Genomic DNA, 25,980 nt, shown 5'->3' with positions numbered 1-25,980 from the left:
TACCATTAAAGAGGTCTAGCATCTAATCAAACGATTTTCAGGCCAACTACTAATTCTACATAAGGCTATTATGAAGGGTTAAAACTTAAAAGCAAAAGACAATAAAGTAACGCTGTCCTAATCAACAAATTAAAAAATGAAATGAAAAGTGATAAAACAACAATTAGTGATAACCCAAAAAAAAGCTAAGCCTTTCCTTTTCTCAAATGGTGCCGACAATCGAATCATAACCATTTATTACAAATCATGATAGTGAGATGAGTGGGTTCGATCGTACCCATTAGTCTACGGAAAACAGGCACTCTACAGGTGTGATAGTATATATATACAGCCCAAATCATGATACTTTTCGCTTTCTTAAACTAATTGTTTCACAAGTATATATGTTTTAATTTAGATAGTTATATTTAATATAAATGAGATTAGATTGTAGTACTGCCCATATTTTTTTGTAGAATGTATACAAACTACAAAGATATCAGTAAGAAGATAGGATCTTCTTGGTTTCATCCTTTTTACTGTGTGATATTGTGATTGGTGAAATAGGATCTTTGGAATTAACGCATAGAGTAAAAGACTCTGAAGAATGCATGAGTAACCTGCTAACATTGGAAGATGCATTGCTATTTACTTCGATGTGTATGTATTCTCTATTGATTAAAATATCACTAGTAATAGTCAAATGAAAGATTTAATGCTTTAGAGGACCAGCCGTTACAATGTAAGGTAAAAGGAAATATTTTATACAAAAACTAATTTCAGAGAATCTCTCCTTTATTTTCCTCTTTTTCTATATTTAATTTCTTATATCACAACATTATTTCCTATATATATACCACAATTATGCTTTATTTCCAACATTCCTAATACAATCCCAAAAAATCACAATTATTTTATGAAGTCTTCATAAAATTAAAATTTATGGTATTTTTGGAATTCAAAGCTATTTTGTGATATTTTAGAATATTTTCCTTATAGTTTTTTCCTAAATGGAATATCATTTTTTATCATTTTGATACGTGTCTAACAGTTGCAAATTTCCAAAAAATGTGTCAATCTTTTTCGTTTCTTTGTGATCATCGTAGTCATGTTTATCTACAACCTTTCAAAAATGGTCTAAAGCAATAAAAGAAAAAGAAAAAAAATCAGAAACAACAACACTCTTAAATCTTAAAATTCCATTAAAATTACAGAAAAAGATACTACAAATCGATAGAATTTAGAAGATTCACTTCTTTTGTGGGTTAGGCCAGTTTTGGCTCCACAACTCCACAAGATTAAACCAGAAAAAACATTAAAATTTGAACACATACAATCACCACCCATCATTTCATTTCATCATTATTCATCAAGCTCTGAAGCATCCAACAAGATGATGATACTGGTCACGGCCACCATGTCTATGATGATGGTTGTTACCATTGTAAACTGATCTCTCTCCATCTATCAAAGCTTGAACGTAACGAAACTCCTCCACGTGACAAGGAATTGTGATGGTGCCCTTTTGATCGAATCCATACTCGTCTTCTGCTTCTTTCAGGAGCTGCATGAACAATGGATGGTTAAAATACAAAACAGGAACGATAAATCTCTGTTGCTCTTCTCCTTGCGATCCCACTTTGATCGCTAAACACCCTTTTGGAACATCTTTGACTTTGACTGATTGTTTGCGATGTAACTGGAAGCTCTTCAGGGTTTTTTCTCCGGTGCCCATGATTTTTTGAAAACGTTTTTAAGAAAAAGTTGAAGAAACCAAGAAAGACCAAGAAGAAAATAAGATTCTAGCTTTCTTGTGTTTTTTTGCTTGTTTTCTCGAGGAAATTTAGGCTAGAAAGCAGGCCATGGGTCTTCAAGTGTAAGAGATGTGAGTTCGAGAGAGCTAATTAAGTTGTTCATTTTTTTTTTTTTTTTTTGTGTGGAGATGATGAATGAAAGAAACAAAAGAGTGAGGTTTGTTTTATAAAGAGAAAACACACTAGTATTTGTTTTTTAAAAAAGCCCTTCAAAAAGAGATGAGACGCTCCTATTTTCTTTTATTCAACTTCTCATTAATAAATACAATGGTGGTATTAAAAATATTCCTATTTGGTTGTCATTTTCTTTATAAAATCTAATAATAACCAATGGGTATTTTAAGAAGTTTGTAACTAGCAATAATTAAGATTTGACCAAAAATATTAGCAATAAGTAAGAAAAATTCAAGGATTATCAACTAAAATATTTAAAGAGAAACTCTATCGAGTAGCACTTTTTTATATTACAAATATATAAAACAAAACATTATGCTAAATAATGAAGTGTAAGACTTTAGAAATATCTGTATATGTTTTTATTAAAAATATTGTTAACGTTATTCTATTGGTAAGAGAACTACCAAAAATATAGAACACTTAAATTAAGAAACCCAATGAATGCTGAATCTATTTTCTATTGTTTGCATAGCTATATATCAATATGACAGTAAGTTTATAACTAATATTCTTTTATATTTCCTAATATAGTTGTCCTTTTAATATTTTTTATGAAGTAAAAGATACTCATAAATTGTTTTAATTACTCGTCAACAAATAGTTTTAAGAAAGTATGTGGTCAGCAACTGAGAATTAAAGAGTAATGACGACCAACAGTTAATAATGGGTTGGTGACTCAAGAAAAAGGGTTGAAATTTTAACTAAGTGCTAAACCGAGTAAATTAGTCAAATTAGTCGACATATTACTGTTTTACCTAAAACCTAAGAGTATTACTAGCGAAAAATATATCATCAATTAAGAACGTTAAAAGCGTGATCAAACTATGCAAAGGAAATTCAAAACTGACTATTCTCATATATTCAAAAAGAAAAGCTATAAAATTTGGGTGGATTCAGTGTAACTATTCATCTTACAAAGAGAAAAGGTTTGATAGTCGGAAATATGCGTAAATTGAAACTTATATCCAAATAAAGGAGCCGTCGTCATATGGAATCTTAAATGGCAAAGAGAAATTACATTATTAAATATTGTCACAATGTTGATCTCTCTGCGACTTTCGTTTTGTTAACTGTAGTTACCAATTATTTATATATTATTGGAGCGGCTTAGGTATTGTTAGTTATAAAAGAAACAGAATCAATGTCGTCACATGATGAAGACTGGAGGTGGTGATGTATATATATAGCGATTGTTTAATAATTTAAACATCGCTTGTATATATGCAATATCTATGAGCTCATGTATACACATTATGCAAGTCGATATCTAAAACTTACAAGTTTATTATAAATACAGTTATAGATATGTAATGATCCAAATTCGGAGACAATTCGATGAACAAGACGCAGCCGGTCTAAGACATGTCCACGTATAAACTACTTTTTCTTTTTGTTGTTTTAGGTATAAACTACGTTTATATTTAAAAATCATTCCATTATCGTATTTAGAATTGTCACTTAACATTAGCATAACGGCGATTGGGTCAACGGATTTTAGCATAAACCGGCCGGTTTAATTTCGATGTAAGCGTTGATGGATATTGGCACCTTCGAGGAGCCTATAATCCATGTTATCTAATCCAATAAGTAAAGACAGTTACTAATGAAAACAACTAAAATTTGTGCCATCAAACACACAAAATTTGGAGAAGGAATATTCTAGCCTAATATTGATATGCTCAATGGTACCACATCTATGAATTCGTACGAATACAATAATCATATCTTTAACAAGTAAATGGTTATCAATTTCCTGACGAGTTGAATAAAAAACGAGGCCGTCCAAGTTGGTGGTAGTGACATGGTAGCGAATACTTATTATGTACAGAGAAAAGAAAAATATATGAATTTTAAAAGGTAAAAAGAAAAGGCACATGTCACTCTATCAGTATCTAGAACCAGAAGATAAATGAAATAAAAATGAAAATTTGTTAGATCCGTTTTCAATTTTAATAAAATAAGAGAGGAAAATGAAAGTTGATCGTCTATAGAGGATAAGATAAAGCAGTGCACACTAACAATAATCACTTTGTGTGAAAAATGAGACAACGATATTCAAAAATTGTCAACTTTGTGGGACGGTGTGGGTACCTTGGATTATACTACTATTTATATTTCCCCTATTTTTCTTACTTAAAACTACTATTCGATTGCGCATGCAAAAAACAGCAGGATAATATAATTTTCCTGATATGAGTTTGTAGAAATCATCGTATATTGGTACAGCCTTCTTTTTAACATCAAAATCTTCATATTCTAAAGCCGGTTCTAATAGGGTGCCCTCATGTGTGATGAACCATCCACACCGGAACCGTATAATCGTACAGTCTTGACTCATGTCAATTGGCAAATTAATTATAACATGACAACAAATATATGATGCCCATTTGCGAATTTACAAATAAGTTTCCGTTTTTATTCATGATTTCATTTCACATATTTTACAGATAATTTGATTTTTGGTCAATATACAGTATTACAGTCAAAACTATAATTCATGCTATAGTTTTTTTATATAGCAAATAATGCATGCTATTTGTCACCAATTATTTATCTTTTGATTCTTTGAAAAACAAATTCACGAGACACTGTCAAATACCAATGGGCCAAATGTGTGTATAATATATTAGTGATAAGTTCGTAGATATAAAAACCACGGAAACTATCATGGGCTTCTGTTAATTAACCGTTATCGGCTGTCAAATTGATGACTTGTATAAGCCCAATTAAAGCCCATGGTCATCAATAATTTTTTTTTTTTTTTTTTGTCGGCAATATATTTTATTTCTTAAAAATGTGTATAATATATATGGGAATTTCGACAAATAAATTATATGGGAAAAAAATAAATTGTAAGGAAAATCCGAAAATAAAACATTTAAATAAGTCTGTCTAACCAAATTCTTATAAACTCATAGAAACATTTTTAAAATGAATTATTTATATAGAAACCGCCTGCTTGATAGTTGACAATTCGGCATATATTCATGGATATATAAATGTTATTAACTTATACCATAGCCGTAGGTTCAGCAGGTTATTTATATAGAAACCGCCTACTGTGAACAAAAATTAAATTGACATAAACCATAGCCGTATGTTCAGCAGGAAAAGACACTGAAACCCGTAGAAGAAAGAAAATGTGGTCAAAGTTTTTGGTTAAAAGTACATAGTAAAAAAGATAAATCCGATGAGCCATGGAATTTGTGTAATCCGTGAAAACTTTAGGACAACCAAAAAAGCTTCACTTTTAGTAAGATTTTTCTCTACTTTTTCCAAAAATTTAATAATAATTTATTTCTTCATTTGTTGTTTTGATTTAAGACGCTCTCTATTTCTTGACGGCTTCCACACGAATGGAGTATTATCTTATTTGGTTTTCCTCCTAAGATTCACCATTTAGTAAAGTGTTTCTCAACGCCGAAAAAAAAAACGAAACATAAATTGAACAAAGAAAAATCGAAGGATGATGAAAACTCTATGCGTAATGGTTTCACTCTGAAATTTTACAACATCCACATTTTGTTTACTTTTAAATTGTTGATAATTATTATATATATATACACACACGAAGTCTGGTTTACTAAATATCTGGAATCTGGTTCATCGTACAATAAGAGGATAAGATTTCAAGAATAACACCAGATTGAAGATTTTCACTACACAAGTGAAAGATCTAAGATGCATAGTAAATGTCGTATTAGCAATCTAGTGGTAACTATTAAGTATAATCCGAGACTAAATGATCTAAATGGTTACATATTACAATGCGAAATTTAAAAGGAGAAAGAGGTCCAAATTCAAGCTATTGATCTTCCCATGCAAAACCTGTTCTTACATGTTGGAGTATAAGGACATAATTATTGTATTAACTCACATACATATTGCTTCTTAATTTTCAGAAATCATAATTATAGAATCATGAAACCCCTAGTTTGTGTCACAAATATAGATCTAGTGTGCTAAGAAACAAACAGATCTGAATAAAAACTATCATCGTCATCATCATTCAATACCATGAAGATCCAAAAAGAAACAATCATAGCAAAATCATAGCAATGTAGAAAAGTTCAAAAATACAAACACATGTATAAAAAGTTTGTCATGATGAAACTTTTCAGATTCCAAGAGGAGAAAGAAAGTCAGATTCTTTCATCATTACACCAATCTGCAAATACCTGAAAACTTTTTTTTTCTATCGGTCCCCAAAGACCTATTTAAAAAAGAAAACTATTTCTTTCCATGCAAACAATCAATAACGCATGTAAATGAATCTGAGAAAGTAAGGTAAGAGATCAAACCTTTAACAAGGGTTCATTCACTGGATCTGAAACCCTAATTTGAAAAGAAGGAAGAAATATGGAGTAAACAGGGAGCAACAATTGGGGGGAATGAAGCCTGGTCCGAAGACGCTAAAACCCTAATCAAATCTGAAATCTGAAGGTTCAATTCGATTGTTAGATCGAAAGAGATCCAACATGAATAGAGCGAGCCAGAGTCCTCGAGCCAGACAACAGTCCCCTCAAAAGAGAAAGCCCCTTTTTCTTTTCAGTCGAAATTATAGAATCTAGGGTTTCTGAATATATATCTTTATATCTCTCTCTTTCTATGTTCGTCCCCCACGAGACCCGGCTAAGATTAAGGGAGAAGCAGAGAGAGAGATGGAGAAGAAGATAAGTGAGTGGTGATGATGGAAGAGAGAATGAGAGAAATAAAAAGGGGGGTTTTATGAAGAAATTGAGTAGTGGAGAGAGCCAAAGAAAAGCTATACAAGACAAGAAACATGGGTGTCTCTGGTCCCACACGCTCTCTCTAACAATACATATGTACGTATGTGTGTAGCTTTTCAAGTTTCAAGATCTCGCAGTAAAAACATTGGGTTTACTTTTTGAGACATGTCACTGGACTCCCATTTACTATGTTATTACTTGTTCAAGCAAAAATAAAATCTTAGTTCCCATCCCTTCTACTAATTCTATATTGAGCCTATTTCCAACGTTCTTTATGTACTTTATTACGTAATATTATAGTTAGAAAATTAAATGGCTGAAGTTTATAGTTTGATGATTATTTATTTCAATATATCCTCGGTCGGTTCATCACTAGCAAACAAATTATGGCCATGTTCAATGTTTTATATATAGATGGATTCTATTTACATGTTAATTTTGTTTTTATTTTATTTTATTTTATTTTGAGTTCTTAATTACATGTTTTAGGAGGATTATATACAAAAGCATACTTTATATGCATGCCTAGATATATGCCTAATTTTGTCGTTATGGTTTTAAACTGTGTTAGCGCAACAAACAGTACATATTGCAAGTGGAAGGAGACTAACTTTTTATATATGTTATAACAAAGAATATATATAGTGAATAGAACAGAATACCAATGTTTTACTAACACATTGTTCAACAAATTAATTTGCAGTTTAATAGGAGATAGACGAGTGTTAGTAATGTCATTACAACCACCGTTTACATTCCTAGTATCTCTTTGCAAAAAAAAAAAAAAAATGAATAGCCAACACTTTACAATATTCCACTAATTATACGACTAGCTTTTACCCAAACAAATTGTTGTTTCAGTCCCAAGAACATAAAATAATGAAAAGAAATTGAAGGAACCGCGTAAGAACATCCGGTGAAAGAGATACGAACAAGTAGGAAAGTACAAAGACTACGAATCACAAAGTATAAAATTATAAGAATTCGAGAAATTAGAAACATAAATCTGAGAAAAATGGAAAGGGAATCAAAAAGGGGAAGAGGAGTGACTATAAAAGTTAGTCAGAGGAGTAGTTGAGTTATTGATCTGCCCAATATTAGCATTCTTCATTTATTGTATCTCACCTTTTTTTCTCGTTTTTTAATTTTGCTTCACCTTTATTGAATTCGCCCGTTTTATTTCAGTTTTAAATTTTCTTATAAAACTCTTTCTTTCTTTTTTCCTACCCATCCTCTTTTTGGGAATGCATGAAGTTAGTATTAGAAAGGGATCATCTAATCAGTTATGAAAGTAATAACACGGTTTTATATAATTAAAACAAGAAAATTTGTATTACCATTTTAAACAATACTGTATGATTTTATGACTAACTTAACGTAAAAGTACTAAACATTTTGTGAATTATTAGATCAAATGCTTTTGTACCGACAAGTCGAAGTTTTATCAGCAATATATTTCATATTCATTAATGATGTTTGATTATCGTAAGTTTCAAGTCGTTGAGGTCGGTGAAAATGGTCCATGGGGTGGCTAAAACTCTATATTGTTGGCCCATTTCCCTTGGTGACTCTTTTTATTGTGGTTTAAGTCAAAGTCTCCACCTTTTCATGCCCTTTTCTAATGAAAGAATTATTTGGCTAGTACTTTATTTTATTTATAGTTTCGTTTAACCTTCAAATTTTACCGAGTGAAGGGTTTGAGTTTTGTTTATTTGTTTACTTCAAGGAAATATTGACTACGTGGTTAACTTGTCGTACATATTTTTAAAAAAGCGTGGAATTTATGGTGAATTCTTTATTATTTGACTTGGGTTTTAAATTGCTTAGGATTTTTTTTTCTAACTAATGGGTTTTTCTTTTGATATCTTTTTAAAAAATCCAGGAAGAACAAAAAACTGTGACAAGCGTGTAACGGAGATGAAGTCATCATGTGTTTTATAACGGTAAACGTTTTGGTCAACGAGGAAAAAAATGAAATCAATTATGTAATCAATCTAGTAATTAATACTCTTATTTTTCGAGATTTAGTGAGAGATTTAATCTGTCTGTGCATTGTTTTCACGCAAACATGTCACTTTAAGGAAACTGGCAGTTATAATTGTTCTCTCTTACGCAATAATTAAGCTCAGATATCTACTTTTTCTGTAATCTTTTTTCTTTGCCCCTTTTTTTTTTTGTTTCTGTAATCAGTATTCAGAAAAAATGTTTTTCTACGAAATTATATTTACAGTCACACCATTATATATTCTAGTGTATGATATAGTAATTCTCGAATATTGGACAGGATTTTACTGTCTCCTGAGTATTATGTCAAAAATACGTGCATTGTAAATGAAAAATTTCTACGCTAAAAACAGGGAAGAAAAAGGAATCACTTTTCTATGACTCGCTTTTGAAATAAAGTTATGTCCTTTAAGTCAACTAATTAATACCAACTTTTGTTTGTGTATTTTTATTGCTTTAATAACACCCATTATAAAATAAGCTAATCACTAAAGCCAGCTGGAAATATGACTAGTTAATTAGGAAATGTATAAGTAAGAAACCCTAATCAAATTACCAAAACAAAGAATCTTATTTAGTGTATGGAAATATGTATATGGAACGTTGTGGTGCATTCACATTTTGAAATGTCGTTGTCTTATTAATATTTAGAATGCATATGGTACAATAAATTAAAAAAACATAGATATTTTCTCATTTTAAAAGTGATTCCAGAGTTAAAAGCTAGAGAGTGCCCGCGACAAGTGCTGCAACAATTTGTTTAGGTTGCTAGAGTCCAAGAAAACTAATGAATTTAATTTCCACGTAGATAAGAAATAAGTAGAAACTGTGGATGAGAATGACAAATGGAGAAGACGATTCTGGCTCCAGATTTCAACGTTTTTGACAGTCTTCGAGAGTTGTGTTTTGTGTTGTGTCCGAGAGAGAGACGACGTAAATGTCAAATCCCTGCATATCCGAACCCACGTTGTCCATTCTTACATTCCTTTAAGAAACAAAAAAAAATGCCTTAGAAAACTAATTAATTATACTTACCTTAGATCGGTTAATTCATATTTATATTCTATTGTTATGTTTATTTTTATTCTACAAGGAATAAATGTTTATTTCTTCTCCACATAGAAATAGACTAAAGACCGGTCAACCAAAAGAGAAAAAAAAAACCACTTTTATAGTCCACTCTATTCAATTTTTACTTGTAATTAATGAAAACCTTTTAAAGTTTGCAGATTTGTTCAGAAACTTATTTATATATACATTTTTACAATTATTTTGTGAAATAAATCATGTAGTTGGAACTTATTTACAATGGTTGCCACTAAATTTTAATATTTGTTTTTGATAATTAGAAAAAAAATCTTCGAATTAAATATTTGACATTTAACAATCTTCCTAAAATCTCTCTACATTAACTACACGATTGGTTACTAAAATAAAACTTTCAAAATATTTCATATTATTTAATTACTACAAAATTATCATTATTGATATTGTTTTTCTGCATGACTATTACAATTCAATTATAATCATCAAACCGCATAGATATTTGATAGCATTTAATTACTACAAAATTACAAAATATTTAGACAATGATTCATAAACATATGATAAATAAGATCAACATTAATAAAATAAATGAGTTTTTTTTACGGGACGGGTTGGCGGGACGGGTTTGGCAGGACGTTACTTAATAACAATTCTAAACTATAAAATAAAAATATTTTATAGATAGTTACATAAATAGTTACAAATAAAAATATTTTATAGATAGTTACATAGATAGTATTTTTTTAAAATAAAATCATTTTTTGATTTTTGATAGCTTAAAAGTTAAAACATACTACCACTTACCTTTTAATTACAATCTACAAAAAAAAAAAAGATTGACCAGCAACATATAAGATTTTAATAGATAATTCAGTTTGCATGCTCTTAATTATAAACTTTAAATGAAATTATGTAATCTTTAAAAAAAAGTAAGGGTTTATTTCAAATTTCCAACCCCATAAGTCATTAACTAAGCACTGGACGAACTTTTCTTTGGCATATAGTACTATATGCTGAAGGAGCTACCGTTTCTTATGTATTCAAGGACTAAACATAAACTGTAATTGTTAAAAAAAATACTGAAATAAAGCAATTATAATTCAAGGACTAAACACCAAACTTAATTGTTAAAGAAAAACTGTAATAAAGCAATTAGAATTTCTGAATAATTAAGAACTAGAGGAGGAGCGAGGGTAGCATTGAAATTAGGGAAAAAGAGGGACAAGAGCATTTAATGCCTCTTTGTTCGTATTCTCTCAGCCCATTCAATTTCTCAAATCAGATCCCAAATTTCCACTATCCTACTCCTTCCTCACCTTTTCTATTTCAAAATAAAAATTACTCCACTATTTTCTAACGTATAAGATTTTTTTACAGCCATTCTTTTCTATCTATATATATTAGCTGGTTACGGTGAAAAGACTACAAAAGAGGGAATTCAATATAAATATGAATGGTATCCTTATGAAAATGTAATTCACAACGAAAAAAAACAAAATTTCAAAGAAAATATATATATATATATATGTGAAAAGTGCGGATCTCAATGTAATGAACATAAAGACCCTTTCTCGAATGTCTATTGATGAGACCTTTACTTGTCAAAAACTTTTATTCACTGTATTTTTAACCATTTCTTCGATATATCCCCATCACTCTTTTTTTTACCCCTCTCAATCTATCCACACTACACTTACATAAATCATATATGCGTGTAAGTATACGTTTGTTCTTACCTATATGCATGCATACAATATCAACAAGTTATAGGAATTTGTCTACTCGATTAGTGGTGTTATCCAATACGCATAATACAAAAAATAAATATATGATGTCATGAGTTTACAAACTCATAGGTATCAAAAAGTAAAAGGAAAACTAATTAGCAAAAAAAAAAAAAAAAAAAGCGATGTAAGTTCAATGATCACATCGTATTAGACTATTAATACTGGTCCAAATCATGTATTGGTTCGCACTAAACCTATTTTTCAATCAGAACACATTTATATTGGTTTTATTACAAAATGTTATGATTATGCCAAAGGTGGCTCACTACATATTATCAATCCCTCAGCTAGCGTGGGCTAGACAGTCCAATGGGCATTTTCTTTAATTTTGTTAACCTGATAAGGGATAATGGGCTTTAAAACATCTAGTATGGGCCTTTTAAATAAGAAAAATTCAATGCTTTGTTTTTTTTCCTCCCTTACTTTTGTTTTGTGAGTCAAATTTATAAGAGACAAAAGGTATATGAAATATAACACAAAACATGTCAAAAAATTAAATAAATAAATTCAAGGTAAGAGATAAAGATTTTCGGGGATCGAAGTAAACACTGAGAGTTTTATATGGTTAAATAAAATGAGAGAAATATTATTATTTGAAAATTGAAACTGGTTTCGGTAGTGGAAATAGATCGAAACCTAAAGCAAGAGAACAGAGTAACATGACTAAGGTCTTTGGTCCGACAAGGTCAGCAATGAGAACCGTCTCACGCCTAATCTTTGGTTTCCCCTTGACTTGGTATTATCAGATTCCGTGACTAATACAATTAAGTAATTAACAATATCTATAGCTTAATATACAATAATTTAGATAATTATGACAACATAAGCAATTGAATATATCTTTCATGTACAATGAACGTACTTGTACTTCAACATACTGTAGACATTTTGACACGTAGAAAGGGAAACGAAAGAAAGTATAACAAAATTCTAATACGGATAAAGTTCAGGTCCAATCACTCATTATCTTTATCAGTTTTCGCCTCTTTCGTTTTTTTTTTTTTTGTGTGTAAAATTTCGTTTTGTTTTCTTCCTAATTTTGTTTTGTCCTTTTCACATTTTCAAATTTCCTGTAAACTCTGTTTCAATAGTTGATCTTTCAAATAAACTGGAAAATAAAATAAAATATTGTCCATGTCCAAATTGAACATGCTTATTTTTTAAAAAAAAAATGAAACGTGAAAGTCGGAGATTCGGTGTATTAAGTAAAATATCTAGTCCTAAAGATGGGTTTGTTTGTTTTAATTACTCGGTAAGAAAAGTCGAGCCGCTTTATTTTCAACATCGCTTTAACGAGGAGTAGTAGTTAAAGAAGTAGGGTAAGATTGTTGGCCACTTGTGACAATGAATTTACGATTATTATAACCTTTTTGATAGTAACATTATAAATAAAACCAATGATGATTTTGACCAAAAGTAATTAGATATTTCATCTATTAATTCTATAAAGTTATTATCACGAAAAGATAAGCTTTTTTTAAGACGGTGCTAAATGTCTCTTCCCCATTGGCACCTCCTTGGCATCATATTTCCACAGTTCCACACCATCAGATATTCAGATTACACATTAATTTGATCTAGTTGTTTCTCAAAATAAAACAAAAAAATTTCGAATGTGGTTTAGAATATTTATTGTCCATTCGGAAAATATGGAATAATAGAGTTCTATAATTCTATCAACAATTCCAAAATTGGTGGAAAAAAGTCTTCTTGTCTGATAAAGTCACTACTATAAATTACTTTTTCTATCGTTAAAAACCAAATTACTGTGTTTGATTCTCATGTATCATAAATTGATTAGAGATGCAGTAACGGTAATAATCTAAAAAGCAGGACAAAACTTAATTCATTCGTTAAAGAAAATAAAATAAAAATAATAAATTCATTCGTTAATAAAATAGATCTTCGTTTGAATATTACGATGGTATGAAAACAAAGAAAAACTTTGTGAACGTGACACCATACTGATAATCTAACATAAAAAGTCCTAATTAATTGTAAATATATCAAAAAATTAATGTCACACGCGGCAAGTCGAGGAGCTTGCAAATACAAACAAGCCAAGCCATCGTTTATTTAGTAATAAATTAAAATTATACTTTTTAAAAAAAGAAATGAAGAATTTGTCTTCTCCTACGGCTCTTCTCAGAAATTGCGATATACTAGTTAACCACGACACGTGTGTACTTTGCTGGGCCAAAATATTCAGGCACCACCACAGATCAACTGCCATGTCATCTCTTCTATCAACTTTGATGTCCCAAAGCATTGAACTCTCATCTCTGATTATAACACTTGGCTAGTTTTCGATGGCTGATTTTGATACTTTTTGATTGCCACTTTCTGATAAGTTCAATAAGACTTTAGAAATTGATCTCTTACGTTAAATTTTAGTTGGTACTTCTTTTTGGTTTAATTTTAGTTGATACTTGATAGATATAATTTCGAATTATGTTTTTTTTTACAAATATCAGATTTAATTATTAAAAAAAGAATATTAGGGTTTGAAAATATCTTATCTAGATGGCCCAATTTAATATTTTTGCTTGTATTAATTAGTCAAAAGAAATTTCCGACAAGCAAGGTGAACGTAAACCTTAAACTAATCAGGAAAGCAAGAATTAAAGTTGCTTTTCACATTAATACTAATATTGTTAAATTGTTATCGCTATCGTGAAGAAAATAAAGTCTAGGGAATCTGCCTCAAATATGGTTTCCCTGTTGGCAAAAATTTAACTTGCTTCCATTCAAATGATGAAATGTTACGAAAAATTAGCCTTTTGTCTTTGGAGTAATGTTTGTTAAATAATCACGAGGCATTCATTCTTAAAATACCATAACATTTATAGAGGTTTGAAGTACCATAATTTGTAAAACTAAACTAGAGAAATTTTGCGAAATCAGTTGTATGAAGACTTTCTTAAAAATAACGTTATATAGACTCTAGAAAAAAACTATTATATGCCATTTCTATTTAGTTTTTTTTTCTAAAAATATATATAAATATGGTGTTGTTAACATAAAAACAGAAAAAAAGAAAAATTTAGAAAATTTTCTCAAGAATCATTATATCTGTGATTTATCATATAAGTTCAAATATGATATTAGAAACAAATAGTTTACGAGTATAATAGTATTGTCAATTTTTCAATCTGAAGTAAATATCTTTTTGTAAGGAAGGGGTCAACAAATGATCACAACAGAGTTGGCAAAAAGTTATCAAATCGCATGCACGGAAGTTTTACGTGTGGTGAAGGTAAACTTGTATTACACTTATCTATAAAAATTAGTTTAGGCTTTGATTCTAAATCAAATCTCCGATTAGAAAAAATTGCGTAAGCAAATAGCTGGAAAAAATTGTATCCCATCATACTTAAGTCACAATGTTTTGTTTTTGAGATTTGTGATGTAATCAATATATGTTTTACAATGCAAGTATAATAATATTAAAGTCACATTCTAAGAAAATTATGATTTGTGTCATACGTATACAAAAACACCCGTCACACATCCTGACTTCTGAACGTTAAATCTGTCGCACACAATCATAAAAATTTAAAAATTCACCAGAGATGTACTGAAAAGAATATAATTAATCACATGATGATATATGCATAGGAGATGAGGATTATTCATTTTCTGAAATTCCCTATATGAACCATTATAATTGTTTAGTAATCAGTTCAGAAATGCTAATCATTATATGAACCATTATAATTCCCTTCATTTTTATTTAAGATCCACTTAACAGGATTTGTTAATATGCACCCACATCACTAAATACATTGGTACGCAACCGTTGTTCCATTTCCATTTTCACATCGACCAGAATGTTTACTATGCGGTAAATTGTGTAGTATGCAGATTTTTTTGTATCATTTAATTTTCTAACACTTGTTAAGTCGAAACTAATTTTGTCACAAGTAAAAGAAATAAAAAAGGTGGAAATTATTAATCAGTAGTTAGATGATTAGTTTCGAGTTGAAATGAAACTCGACTTAACAAGTGATAGCGACGACTCTAGAAACAGCCAAAATCCGCCCTATTGCTACCTGTCGACCCACAAATCGTTTACTCAAAAATGAATAAAAAATTTACGATAAAGCAAACCCAAAGTTATATCTTATTATATGCTAAGGAGCCCTCCCAAAAAAGAACAACAAATCACATTTTTATATAACTGTTAACATAATAATCTCAGCCTCATCAACACACATATATAGATAGCCAACATCACACAAACATAGAGATTCCAAAAAATAAAAATAAAGAAAACATAAATCCTCTGAGGAAAAATTCCGATGAGATGACAGAAGGTGGAGAATATTCTCCGGCGATGATGTCAGCAGAGCCATTCTTGACCATGAAGAAGATGAAGAAGAGCAACCACAACAAGAACAATCAGAGAAGGTTTAGCGACGAGCAGATCAAGTCACTGGAGATGATGTTTGAGTCTGAGACAAGGCTTGAGCCAAGGAAGAAGGTTCAATTAGCTAGAGAGCTAGGGTTGCAGCCGAGGCAAGTGGCTATATGGTTTCAGAACAAGAGGGCTCGTTGGAAATCCAAGCAGCTCGAGACTGAGTACAACATTCTCAGACAAAACTACGACAACTTGGCTTCTCAGTTCGAGTCCTTAAAGAAAGAAAAACAAGCTTTAGTCTCTGAGGTATGTTCTAAACTCTGTTTATTCTTACATGGTTAGTTAAAATCTGTGTATTTTGTGGTTGTATACTGAAAAACTGTGGTTTTAAATATGTGATAAAATATGTGCTTTAGTGGTTATATTGCAATTAAGGACTGATTAGGTGATCAAGAAAAACTCTGTTTTGATGGTTTATTGAAGGAGAGAATAGATTGTTGATGAGTTGTTTTATACCTTTATGTAGTTGCAGAGGCTAAAAGAGGCGACGCAAAAGAAGACACAGGAGGAGGAAAGGCAGTGTAGTGGAGATCAAGCGGTGGTTGCTCTAAGCAGCACACATCATGAATCAGAAAACGAAGAGAACCGGAGGCGTAAACCGGAAGAGGTTAGACCGGAGATGGAGATGAAAGATGATAAGGGTCATCATGGGGTTATGTGTGATCATCATGATTATGAAGATGATGATAATGGTTATAGTAACAACATCAAGAGAGAGTATTTTGGTGGGTTTGAGGAAGAACCAGATCACTTAATGAACATTGTTGAACCAGCTGATAGTTGTTTGACATCATCTGATGATTGGAGAGGTTTCAAATCAGATACTACTACTCTCTTGGACCAATCCAGCAACAATTACCCTTGGCGGGATTTTTGGTCATGAAAACAATAAACTCTAAACAAGAAGATGAAACAGATTGAGACTAAAGATTGGATATATACATATTCAAATCGAAATTTACCGGTCTACATCGCATGAACCGAGCCACGGATATAGAGATATTCGGTCCAGCAAATGACTCGTTTCTCAGCGAGAATTTTGCAGGATTTTGAGCTGAAATTGTATGGTTTTGTCTGTATAAATGATGTGTTTAGAAAGACGTATATTCTCAGTTCGTGTTTGTAATTCTGTTTTTAAGTAGTAAGTACTCGTCATGCTTTGTAGCTAAGTAGTAAGTTTAAGACTAAATTTGGATGAATAAAAATCAAAAGCAGGAGAAATCATATATATAAAGTGTTATGCATTAATATGTAAAAGATCAAGAAGAGAACTAAGTTGGTGAGAAGAAACTGATATTAGGAACACGAAAAGAACCATGAAACCCAAGTTAACATCTTCTTGACTCGGAAGATTTAAGGAGAAACTTTGTTTTTTTCTCAACAAAAGCAGAGTATCAAAACAGAGTCAGTCAATTCGCAAATTCTTATGTATTTAACTTGCAGATTTGAGGAAAGCAAGTCAGCAGAAAAAGCCGTCGTTGCTTTAGAGGAGAGTACTTCAGGTGAGCCAAAGACACCAACCGAATCACATGAAAAGTTGAGAAAAGTAAGATCTGATCAAGGAAGCTCCACAACGAGCAGCAACCAGGAGAATATCGGATCATCAAGCGTAAGCTTCCGTAACCAAGTTCTTCAGTCCACAGTAACGAATCAGAAGCAAGATTCACCCATACCGGTAGAATCAAATCGCGAGAAAGCAGCTAGCAAGGAAGTAGAAGCTGGTTCTCAAAGCACCAATGAGGGGATTGCTGGACAAAGCAGTAGCACAGAGAAACCAAAGGAAGAAGAAAGTGCGAAACAACGTTGGAGTAGAAGCCAGAGAGAAGCTGCATTGATGAAGTTCCGGTTGAAGAGGAAAGATCGATGCTTTGACAAAAAGGTAAGAGACACACAAGCTTCATCATAAAAACAGCATCTGAAACAAATACAAGATCAAACTGATTCAATGGAGATGTATAAAAATGGATTACAGGTTCGGTACCAGAGCAGGAAGAAGCTAGCAGAACAACGTCCTCGAGTGAAAGGCCAGTTCGTGCGAACCGTGAATTCAGACGCGTCTACAAAATCATGAAGAGCTCTTTCAGTTTTTCCTCTGATTTCTTTTGTTGATTTTATAACAGAAACTTATTTAGCTTTTGCAATCTTTAGTGTGCTTTTTTTTTTTATGTATTTGATTGGCTTCTTCTTCTCAGCTAATATGAGATACTGGGGCAACTTTTGTATATATGTCTGCAAATGATCAGGCTAAGCTAAAACAGTAATTCCAATTTCGTTAAGTTGAGAAATATTTCTTGTTGTGATCATATCCAGGCCGCTTCTCTCTCGATACATACCAACAAGAAACAGATTCTATAAAACTTGATTTATATACCATTGCTATAGTCTATGTATTAAAACTCATCACATTAATTCTCTCACAGTCAGAGAAACAAAAAAAAGGAAACAGAAGCTATCAAAAGAAATCTTTTTTGTGACCGTTAAAAGAAGATTTTGTGACCGTTAATTGTGATTATCAGTTTCCTTTTCTTCGCTTATAAATAAATAATTACTCTCTCACTGAGAGTCTCAACGCTTCTTCTAAAGAATTCGACAAATCAAAACTCTCTATTTCTCGCTTCTTCTTATTCTAAAACCCTAATTCTCTTCTCAAGACAATTTTGTCTTTATCTCTCTGTGAATTCCGATGATGATCCAAGTAGAGATATTCAAGTAAAAGCCGATGGTGATGATCTCTGAAACGTCCGTAATTGATCGGAGCGATATCATATCATCATCGTTTCGTGATTGAACCATCAAATCTATGTCATCAAGATCGATGTCGCCAGATAATGATCTGACCAACGAGAGACGCTTTCACCGGAGACTACAAAGAGGAGGATATAGCCAAGAGAGCGGAGAGCTTTATGGTGGTGGATGATGTCACGAGAGGGCTCCCAAAGACCGACGGGCTCAAATCTGACTTTGGAATGGGCTTTGCTCTATGGGCCCTTTTTGCTACTAAATCCAACAAGGTATTACTTTTTTCATTCTTTTTTTTTTTGTTTTATTTTCCTTCAAAATTATTTTTAAGTAAAACTAAAACTAATTAGTTTCACCATAACATTTATATAACTAAAATGTTTATATATTTTCATTAGTTTAAGTGTAAAATGTTTTTACACCTATATTTTATTATAACTTTAGATTTTTTTTATATAGATAAGTGTTAAATTTTTAAATTTTGTGTAAACTAATTGGATACATCATCCAATCCCCTAAGAGTTGTTCTAGGTTCAATATGGTTTACATTTTATTTAACTTTTTAACACTTGTTTTTCTTATATTTAGCATTTATTATTATTATTATTTTGAAAAGATTTTCAACTCTTTTTTTTAAGGTTTTATAAATACTAAATTAATATGACGTTGTGAAATCTAACCGGATTTTGGGTCCCGCCATTTAATCGTGCTTATTAGCGATTCCATAAATCCAACATGTTTTTCACTTTTTCATGTATATTTAGCATTTCTTTTTTCTTAAAAGGTTTTCAACTCTTTTTTTTTTTTTTTTAAATTTTATAAATACTAAATTAATATGACGTTGTGAAATCTAACCGGATTTTGGATCCCGCCATTTAACCGTGGTCATTAGCGATTCCACAAATCCAACATGTTTTTCACTTCTTCATGTATATTTAGCATTTATTTTTTATTTTATTTTCTTAATAGGTTTTCAACTCTTTCTTTTTTTTTTTTTTTTTTTTTTATAAATACTAAATTAATATGAAATTGTGAAATCCAACCGGATTTTGGATCCCGCCATTTAATTGTGGTCATTAGCGATTTCACAAATTCATATGTATTTCACATTTTCATGTATATTTAACATTTATTTTTTATAATGAAAGAAATCGTTATTAAATTTTTTATTAAATTAAGAAAATCTCTCTATTGATAAATTAATATTATTTTAAATTAATAATATTAGAATTTTAGGAATTTCACTATAAAATTTTATTAATTTATAAAAGTTTTACTGTAGTTTTAAAAATTTAGTATGTTTAGGAATTTTTCTTCTTAGACAATTCAATAAACCCTCAAAAGTCAAAACGAAAACCCAATCATTTTGCTAAACCGCTTCTGCGAACCAATATATGGAACCGATAAGAAAAGCCACTAGATTGATTAGTTTGAATTCAAAATTTCACCGGTCAGACAAGATACCCAATCATTGTGTTTACCGTTGCTATAATGAAAAAGTGACAAAGGTCGATGCAGTCAAAGTTTTATTTGATACCTATTCAAACTCTAGTTGATTAGCAAGTATTCAAAGTGTATGTGTAATATACATTGGACAGGGAGATGAGAGATTCAATTCAATGCAAGTTGTGTCTATGTGACTCCATCAATACACTTGACTAATCAGAATCAATGCTCCATCTAGCTAGACTGTGCGATCGAATCTTTATTTTAATTCATCTTCAAATTCGTCAGTGCACTAGCTAAAAGACTAGATTCATTTTTATAATGTTTTTTATTAGTTAGTCTTGTCTTTTCTCTTCTGTTCAGTGTTTTTTTTCTTCTCTTTCTTATATTAATAATTTCTTTCAATGTTAAAAACGCACAATGATTTGATTTGTAACAGACCGAACACAAAAATGCCAATTTATCATGCATACACATGTTTTGAACATTACACATGTATTGATATCATATTTATTGGTTAAAAACTTGAAATTCGAGATCGATTGCACAAAATGCATAATAATATTTGACTACAATGATATTCACACATCGGCTTTATATGAGTTTTTCGGTAAAGCAGACCAAGATACTCAAATACATTATAGCTACATTATTTATTGGTTGGGTGGCATAAGGAAGTGTAACAAAGTTGAACAAAGCTGTTTAGATTCTCTTTCAAATAGTTCATTTTTAAAAAATGTATATTCGGGTTTCCATGAAAATAACATGTTGCGCCATATCTTGCATGCTCTTTTCCTTTCTTTTCGTGAAAGATCTTACTTTAATTTGGTAGATTTCGAATATCGAGCATGAACGTATACAAAAAAAAAGTCAACCATGCATATCTTCTATTAAGAGAAAAGGGTGGAGAACAAGAGTCAATCGCTCTGAAGAAGTTATAGACCACATGCATTGTCAAAATTTAAGTCTGTTTAAGCTATAATCCAGCGATCGTTTAAGCTTAGATATTTGATTTGAGATCTTTACTTCCAAAATATACGAATCAATCGGAATATTATTGATATTGTGCTTATTATTAATCTATTAATTATTAGTAAGTTTTTTAGTAAGTCAAAGTTTATCATGATAAAATCCACCAAAGTTTTATGTGATCCATATCTATCCGGATAGTGTAGTGAAAGACTTCCATAATATTCTTTTGAGAAAAAGTAAACTAATAATAAGATTTCAAAAAGAGGAATTTTGAATTATTACAGGAGCATTTGACACATCGTCATGGAGCAGTTCTGATTAAATTCATGGCATCGAATCAATTTATCATTCAAATGTGGTTAAACAAAAGTGGGTTAGGCCATCTATAGAATAAAAATATTGCCATTACAGAAAAACCATCACATAATTTTCATATAAAGGTGCTTATATTTATATACTTCCTCATTTTCGTATTAAATATCTTTTTGGTTGAATGCAAAATTATTATAAAAATTTAAAACCATTTACATCCTTATTTCGTTTATATTGAAAATGACAGAACATTATTTATTTAGAAACAAGAATAAAATTATTATAAAATAGGGAGTATAATTTATTTTATCCAACGGTTGACCAAATATCAAAAGAAAAAAACTCTCTGAAGATTGGTTTTTTAGTACTAACATAAAACAGAGTATTATTGATTTTGTTCCTCTTTTTTTTTTGAATATTATTGATTTTAAATGGAAATTTTCTTGTAGATTTTAAAGCAATTGTATTCCTTTTAGTATGGATTCGTCCTTTTGTTTTGTTTAAATTATACATCGTTCATTGTGGATTAGTAATCAATTCGTTGGTATTTCAGTTTGTTAGTCTTCATCTATTGAATGATAAAAGTATCATGCGACAAAAGGATAAATATAAAGCAGAGACATTTATAGATAAAACATAAAAGTAAAGACAATACTCATCAAAGCTTTCATCTCATTACCAACTTAAGGAAAAATTTGTAAGATCCAAAGTTAAGCATCGACGAAACTCATTGCCACACACACACACACACAAAAAAAAAAAAAAAAAAAAAAAACTCATTGACAATCATAATACATATAGCTTTGGGACTAGAGTAATTTGGTCATATACATATCCAAAATCTTTATATGTTTTGAAGAAACAAATTTCAATAATCAGCCTTTCTTTTTCCTGTCCTCTTTAGTTCGTCAAATTTATTGGTTTTATCCAGTACTAATCGAAGAAATCAAAATTTGGTCGAGACATTTTCTATTATAAAAAAAAAAATTGAAGTACATAAGAGCTAGAATTCCACATCATACTCAAAGTTGGACATATAATTGAATCTAGGCTATATAATTCCACACCGTACACAAAGTTGGATACATAATTATGTTATGTTTGATCTTTTTTCTTTCTTTATGGAGTTAAGAAAATATCAAACCTGACATCATTTTGATTGTGTATGGTTACAACTTTGGAAAGTATATGACAGCATAAGCTATTTAGTATGGTTTTATTCAGATACAAATGATAGAAAATGGGAGAATTAGCATTATATAGAGAGAGAAAAATTAGTACTTTTGTAAGTATTTGCATATATATAACAGTTACATATATATCTCTTAGTTATTCGATATATGTAAGGTGATTATAACCATATCTCTCTCTTAGTTATTCGATATATCTAAGGTGATTCTCGGAATAATGTTGCGAGTCCATTTGCATTAATCTGTATAAAGTACAAGGATGCCGTGTATCTAGCTACGGCGGTCCACTAAGATACCGTAGCGTTTATAAATGTATAGTTAATAACCACCCAATATATATAACTATATATCAAATGGTTTCAATGGATATGATACAAATGACCAAAAGATTAGAGAATGCGTCAAAAATAATTTTTGACATAACACTTTAATGGAATGCACGGTATACCAATCCAATCCACTGACCGTTGTGAAAACCTTAATTGCTAAAACTTCTCAACTAATCATGACTTTTTAGTTTTGTAAATAAAAATGACTCTTAAAAACTCAACCATGTAAAATTGTTATTTTCGTTAGTGCTTAGCTATAGTTAGTACTGTTGGCTATATAAAGTAATATAGCCTATAATAGTTTGGTTGTAGGTTACATGCATGGTATTAATAAATTCGAAAAATAATATTGTCATGTATGGTCAATTTTGAAATTAAGCACATTAACGACATTTTAGTATGCCCCGTGTAAAAGGGCATCGATCACACATTAACCTGTAAGGCTACGTTCATATAGAGACACCCTCCCAAGAAATTGACGTATCAATATCAACAAAACGATTGATGAATGGCCATAATTGTTTATTTGTCCTCCTCATTTTGTAAATATTACCAAACTCCACATTTTAATACTTTTCCTCAACTTAATTTGCTCTAATATTTAATTAGGACGTACGTCTTCTATTACTCCACATTTCCAACCATTTATTCATATATGTTTAGTTTCGATATTAATTCTATAACGCGTAAAATGCTACTCACCAAGATTAGCATTGTACTTAAAAATTATGGTTTAACTCATTATTTGGAATCACTAAAATTAGCATTCATATGTCTCAACTCTAATTTGAAAGGGTTAATGCATATGCAACTTAAAAAAAAAAAAAAAATGGTAATGAGGGTTTCTAAAGTCGTTACAATATCTATTAGTATAAGTTTTACCTGATGTGAATTAGAGCTTATCGTAAAATCAACCCTTTTCACTATAGATAATTGTGTATTAATTTAGAGTTGCAAGTTAATAAGAGCAAAAACAATCAGTTTCGTTTCATTTAATAATGAGCTAAAAGATTTCTTAATTACATGCATCATCAAGTTTATGTTGGGATGACCAAATTGTGAATAAATAGCTCTAAGCTGGGGGGAAGTTGCAATCACTATCAAACTATTTATTGACCCAAGTCTCATCTTTGTATTGATCCTCACTTATTAAAGACCACAAAAAAACAAAACATATGCATAAATAAGCATGACAAAACAAGATGCATGCGCACACTTATGTACAAACATGCATAGTTTTGTAAAGTGTTTTTGTTGTTTCTTTAAAATTATGTAATTTTAAGTTTTAGGATAAAAATAAAATAAAGTTCTTTTCTTAATGCTAAGTTGAAGTTAGATCAACGGCCAGGCACTTCTCACTGTGACACGAGAGAAATCTTAGACCGTTGATAAAAGCCATCGATAACCGATATTTAGGGACCATATAGATTTTGTGTTTAAGCAGATCATGTGGATTGTCTGATTAGCCTTAAATGACCATTTTACCCTCTCCGTTGAGTATGTCTATGTTTTAGGCGGTGGGTATTCTGGTCAGTCTAAAGCAAGTATTCTACAAACGCCAAGTGTGCATATGTCAATTATACCACACTCAGAATATTTGACACGATCAAGCGCTTTGTCGTCGCATGCATGTGGCGTAATGGAAAGCAAAGGATGCTGATCGGTCAAATCCGGAACTTGATTACTGGATGTAAAACAGAGGTACCGTCACTTGAGTACACAAGACCGCACCATAGCCAACAACAAAGATCCACCGCAATACATTTATAGGAGAATGTTTTTTTCCGGCGCGAACGGTCAATCTATAGCTCAAGTCCTCAGCTAAAGGTCAAAATTCAATTACTCCTTCAAAATTATTATGTCTAGCACCTAATTAAGCTACATGTATATAACTATATATGTTAAATTCGTTTCTTTTTTTTATCAAGTCCCTTTTGTAATATACGAGTATAATAGAAGAGAAATACCACGAATCTTCTATTACGAAAATATTTCGTCGGAATCTTTCTACAGATATAAGAATATACTAATTTTAAAACATCATAATTTAGCGGCAACCGAATGATAAATAATCACAATACATCATGTGGCTTAAGAATATATATAATTGAGTATATATAGTACTATGTATATGTGTAATATGATGACACCTTTAAATAATAATGTATAGTAAGTTGTATATATGAATCCAGGACTGAATTTTGTGATATATAGAAATTTTCAACTATATGGTGGTAATATACATACATTTATAAATAGTAACTATTCTTAGCAAACTAAACAGCTAGAAGTTGAACAAATTGTGTATATATAGCTGTCATATAGCGTCATTTAACACATCTAGGGAGGTTAGTAAACTAATGGATAAATTTAATCTGTCTCGTGGATAAGTAGCAAGTACAACCGTATACGCTATTATCTGTTACCAATGGAGTTTAAAATCTTTAACCTTTTCAAACTACGGTTGATTATAAATTTGAGGATTGAACTTTCACTTTGTTATATAGCATGTTGGCTTATTATATTAGATAACAAACCAATTAAAGATACACTTGTTGATAACCCATTGGAGAAATCCTTCATCGCTCCCACGTCCGTGATTAGAAAACGTATCGAGAATTAGAAAGTGTCAAGCGGTTATAAGTTATAACTCCTGAATCCGTGACCGATTAATCAAGAACTAGTCAAATATTAAAATAATGAAAATCAAATCCATCGTACACTGCACACGCATTCATTTCTTTTTATTATTGGTTACACTTCAATCAAGTTGTAGATTCTTATATAGTTTGGTCTATATCTAAGCCTTTAACAAAAAAAAACTAACTATAAATGGTACTATATATTCAGTAAAATTATCTATATTTAGCTTTTAGTTTCTAGTCCAGTACATATTGAATTACATATTGAATTAATTTTTTTTTTATCTTTTTAAGATCTATTGCATTATGTTTTTGTTTGTGCAACCTATTGTTAATATTACATTTTTACCGTAAGATATTGAACATAGGCCCACGTTATGACGTCTTAAAGA

General features: G+C 30.7%; 3 protein-coding genes, 2 long non-coding RNA genes and 2 other non-coding genes across 8 annotated transcripts; 4 read left to right on the top strand and 3 right to left on the bottom strand.

Moving 5' to 3' along the window:
* Positions 1 to 1,017: 1,017 nt before the first annotated feature.
* On the bottom strand, positions 1,018 to 1,913 carry AT2G46690 (SAUR-like auxin-responsive protein family). The gene has a single exon (NM_130234.4). The coding sequence runs from the start codon at positions 1,712 to 1,714 to the stop codon at positions 1,349 to 1,351; it is 366 nt and encodes a 121-aa protein (NP_182192.1). The 5' UTR covers positions 1,715 to 1,913; the 3' UTR covers positions 1,018 to 1,348.
* Positions 1,914 to 3,298: 1,385 nt separating this feature from the next.
* On the bottom strand, positions 3,299 to 3,536 carry AT2G09750. Its single transcript, NR_140595.1, has one exon. It is a non-coding gene; the product is annotated as an other RNA (long non-coding RNA).
* Positions 3,537 to 6,340: 2,804 nt separating this feature from the next.
* Positions 6,341 to 6,510, bottom strand: MIR166a. The gene has a single exon (NR_140787.1). It is a non-coding gene; the product is annotated as a microRNA ath-MIR166a precursor (primary transcript).
* Positions 6,511 to 15,650: 9,140 nt separating this feature from the next.
* Positions 15,651 to 17,344, top strand: HB-7 (homeobox 7). Of its 2 annotated transcripts, none has more exons than NM_130233.5 (2): positions 15,651 to 16,204; positions 16,425 to 17,344. In NM_130233.5, exons 1-2 carry the CDS (start codon positions 15,845 to 15,847, stop codon positions 16,839 to 16,841), a joined length of 777 nt encoding a protein of 258 aa, NP_182191.1. In that variant the 5' UTR covers positions 15,651 to 15,844; the 3' UTR covers positions 16,842 to 17,344. The 2 variants fall into 2 exon arrangements, with proteins under 2 accessions (NP_182191.1, NP_001031550.1); NM_001036473.1 differs by having other exon boundaries at positions 15,669 to 16,204; positions 16,431 to 17,202.
* A 40-nt stretch (positions 17,345 to 17,384) lies between these two features.
* Positions 17,385 to 18,261, top strand: AT2G46670 (CCT motif family protein; the record flags this gene model as incomplete). Its single annotated transcript, NM_130232.4, has 2 exons — positions 17,385 to 17,837; positions 17,931 to 18,261. The coding sequence occupies 2 exons, from the start codon at positions 17,385 to 17,387 to the stop codon at positions 18,027 to 18,029; spliced, it is 552 nt and encodes a 183-aa protein (NP_182190.2). The 3' UTR covers positions 18,030 to 18,261.
* Positions 18,262 to 18,434: 173 nt separating this feature from the next.
* On the top strand, positions 18,435 to 20,506 carry AT2G00960. Its single transcript, NR_143708.1, has 2 exons — positions 18,435 to 18,969; positions 20,296 to 20,506. It is a non-coding gene; the product is annotated as an uncharacterized misc_RNA (transcript).
* On the top strand, positions 18,518 to 18,900 carry AT2G09745. Its single transcript, NR_140594.1, has one exon. It is a non-coding gene; the product is annotated as an other RNA (long non-coding RNA).
* Positions 20,507 to 25,980: the final 5,474 nt, after the last annotated feature.

This window comes from Arabidopsis thaliana, chromosome 2 (assembly GCF_000001735.4).
Source record: "Arabidopsis thaliana chromosome 2, partial sequence".
Taxonomy (NCBI): domain Eukaryota; kingdom Viridiplantae; phylum Streptophyta; class Magnoliopsida; order Brassicales; family Brassicaceae; genus Arabidopsis; species Arabidopsis thaliana.
The sequence above is the reverse complement of the archived record's forward strand: the minus strand, read 5'-3'. Positions and strand labels throughout refer to the sequence as shown.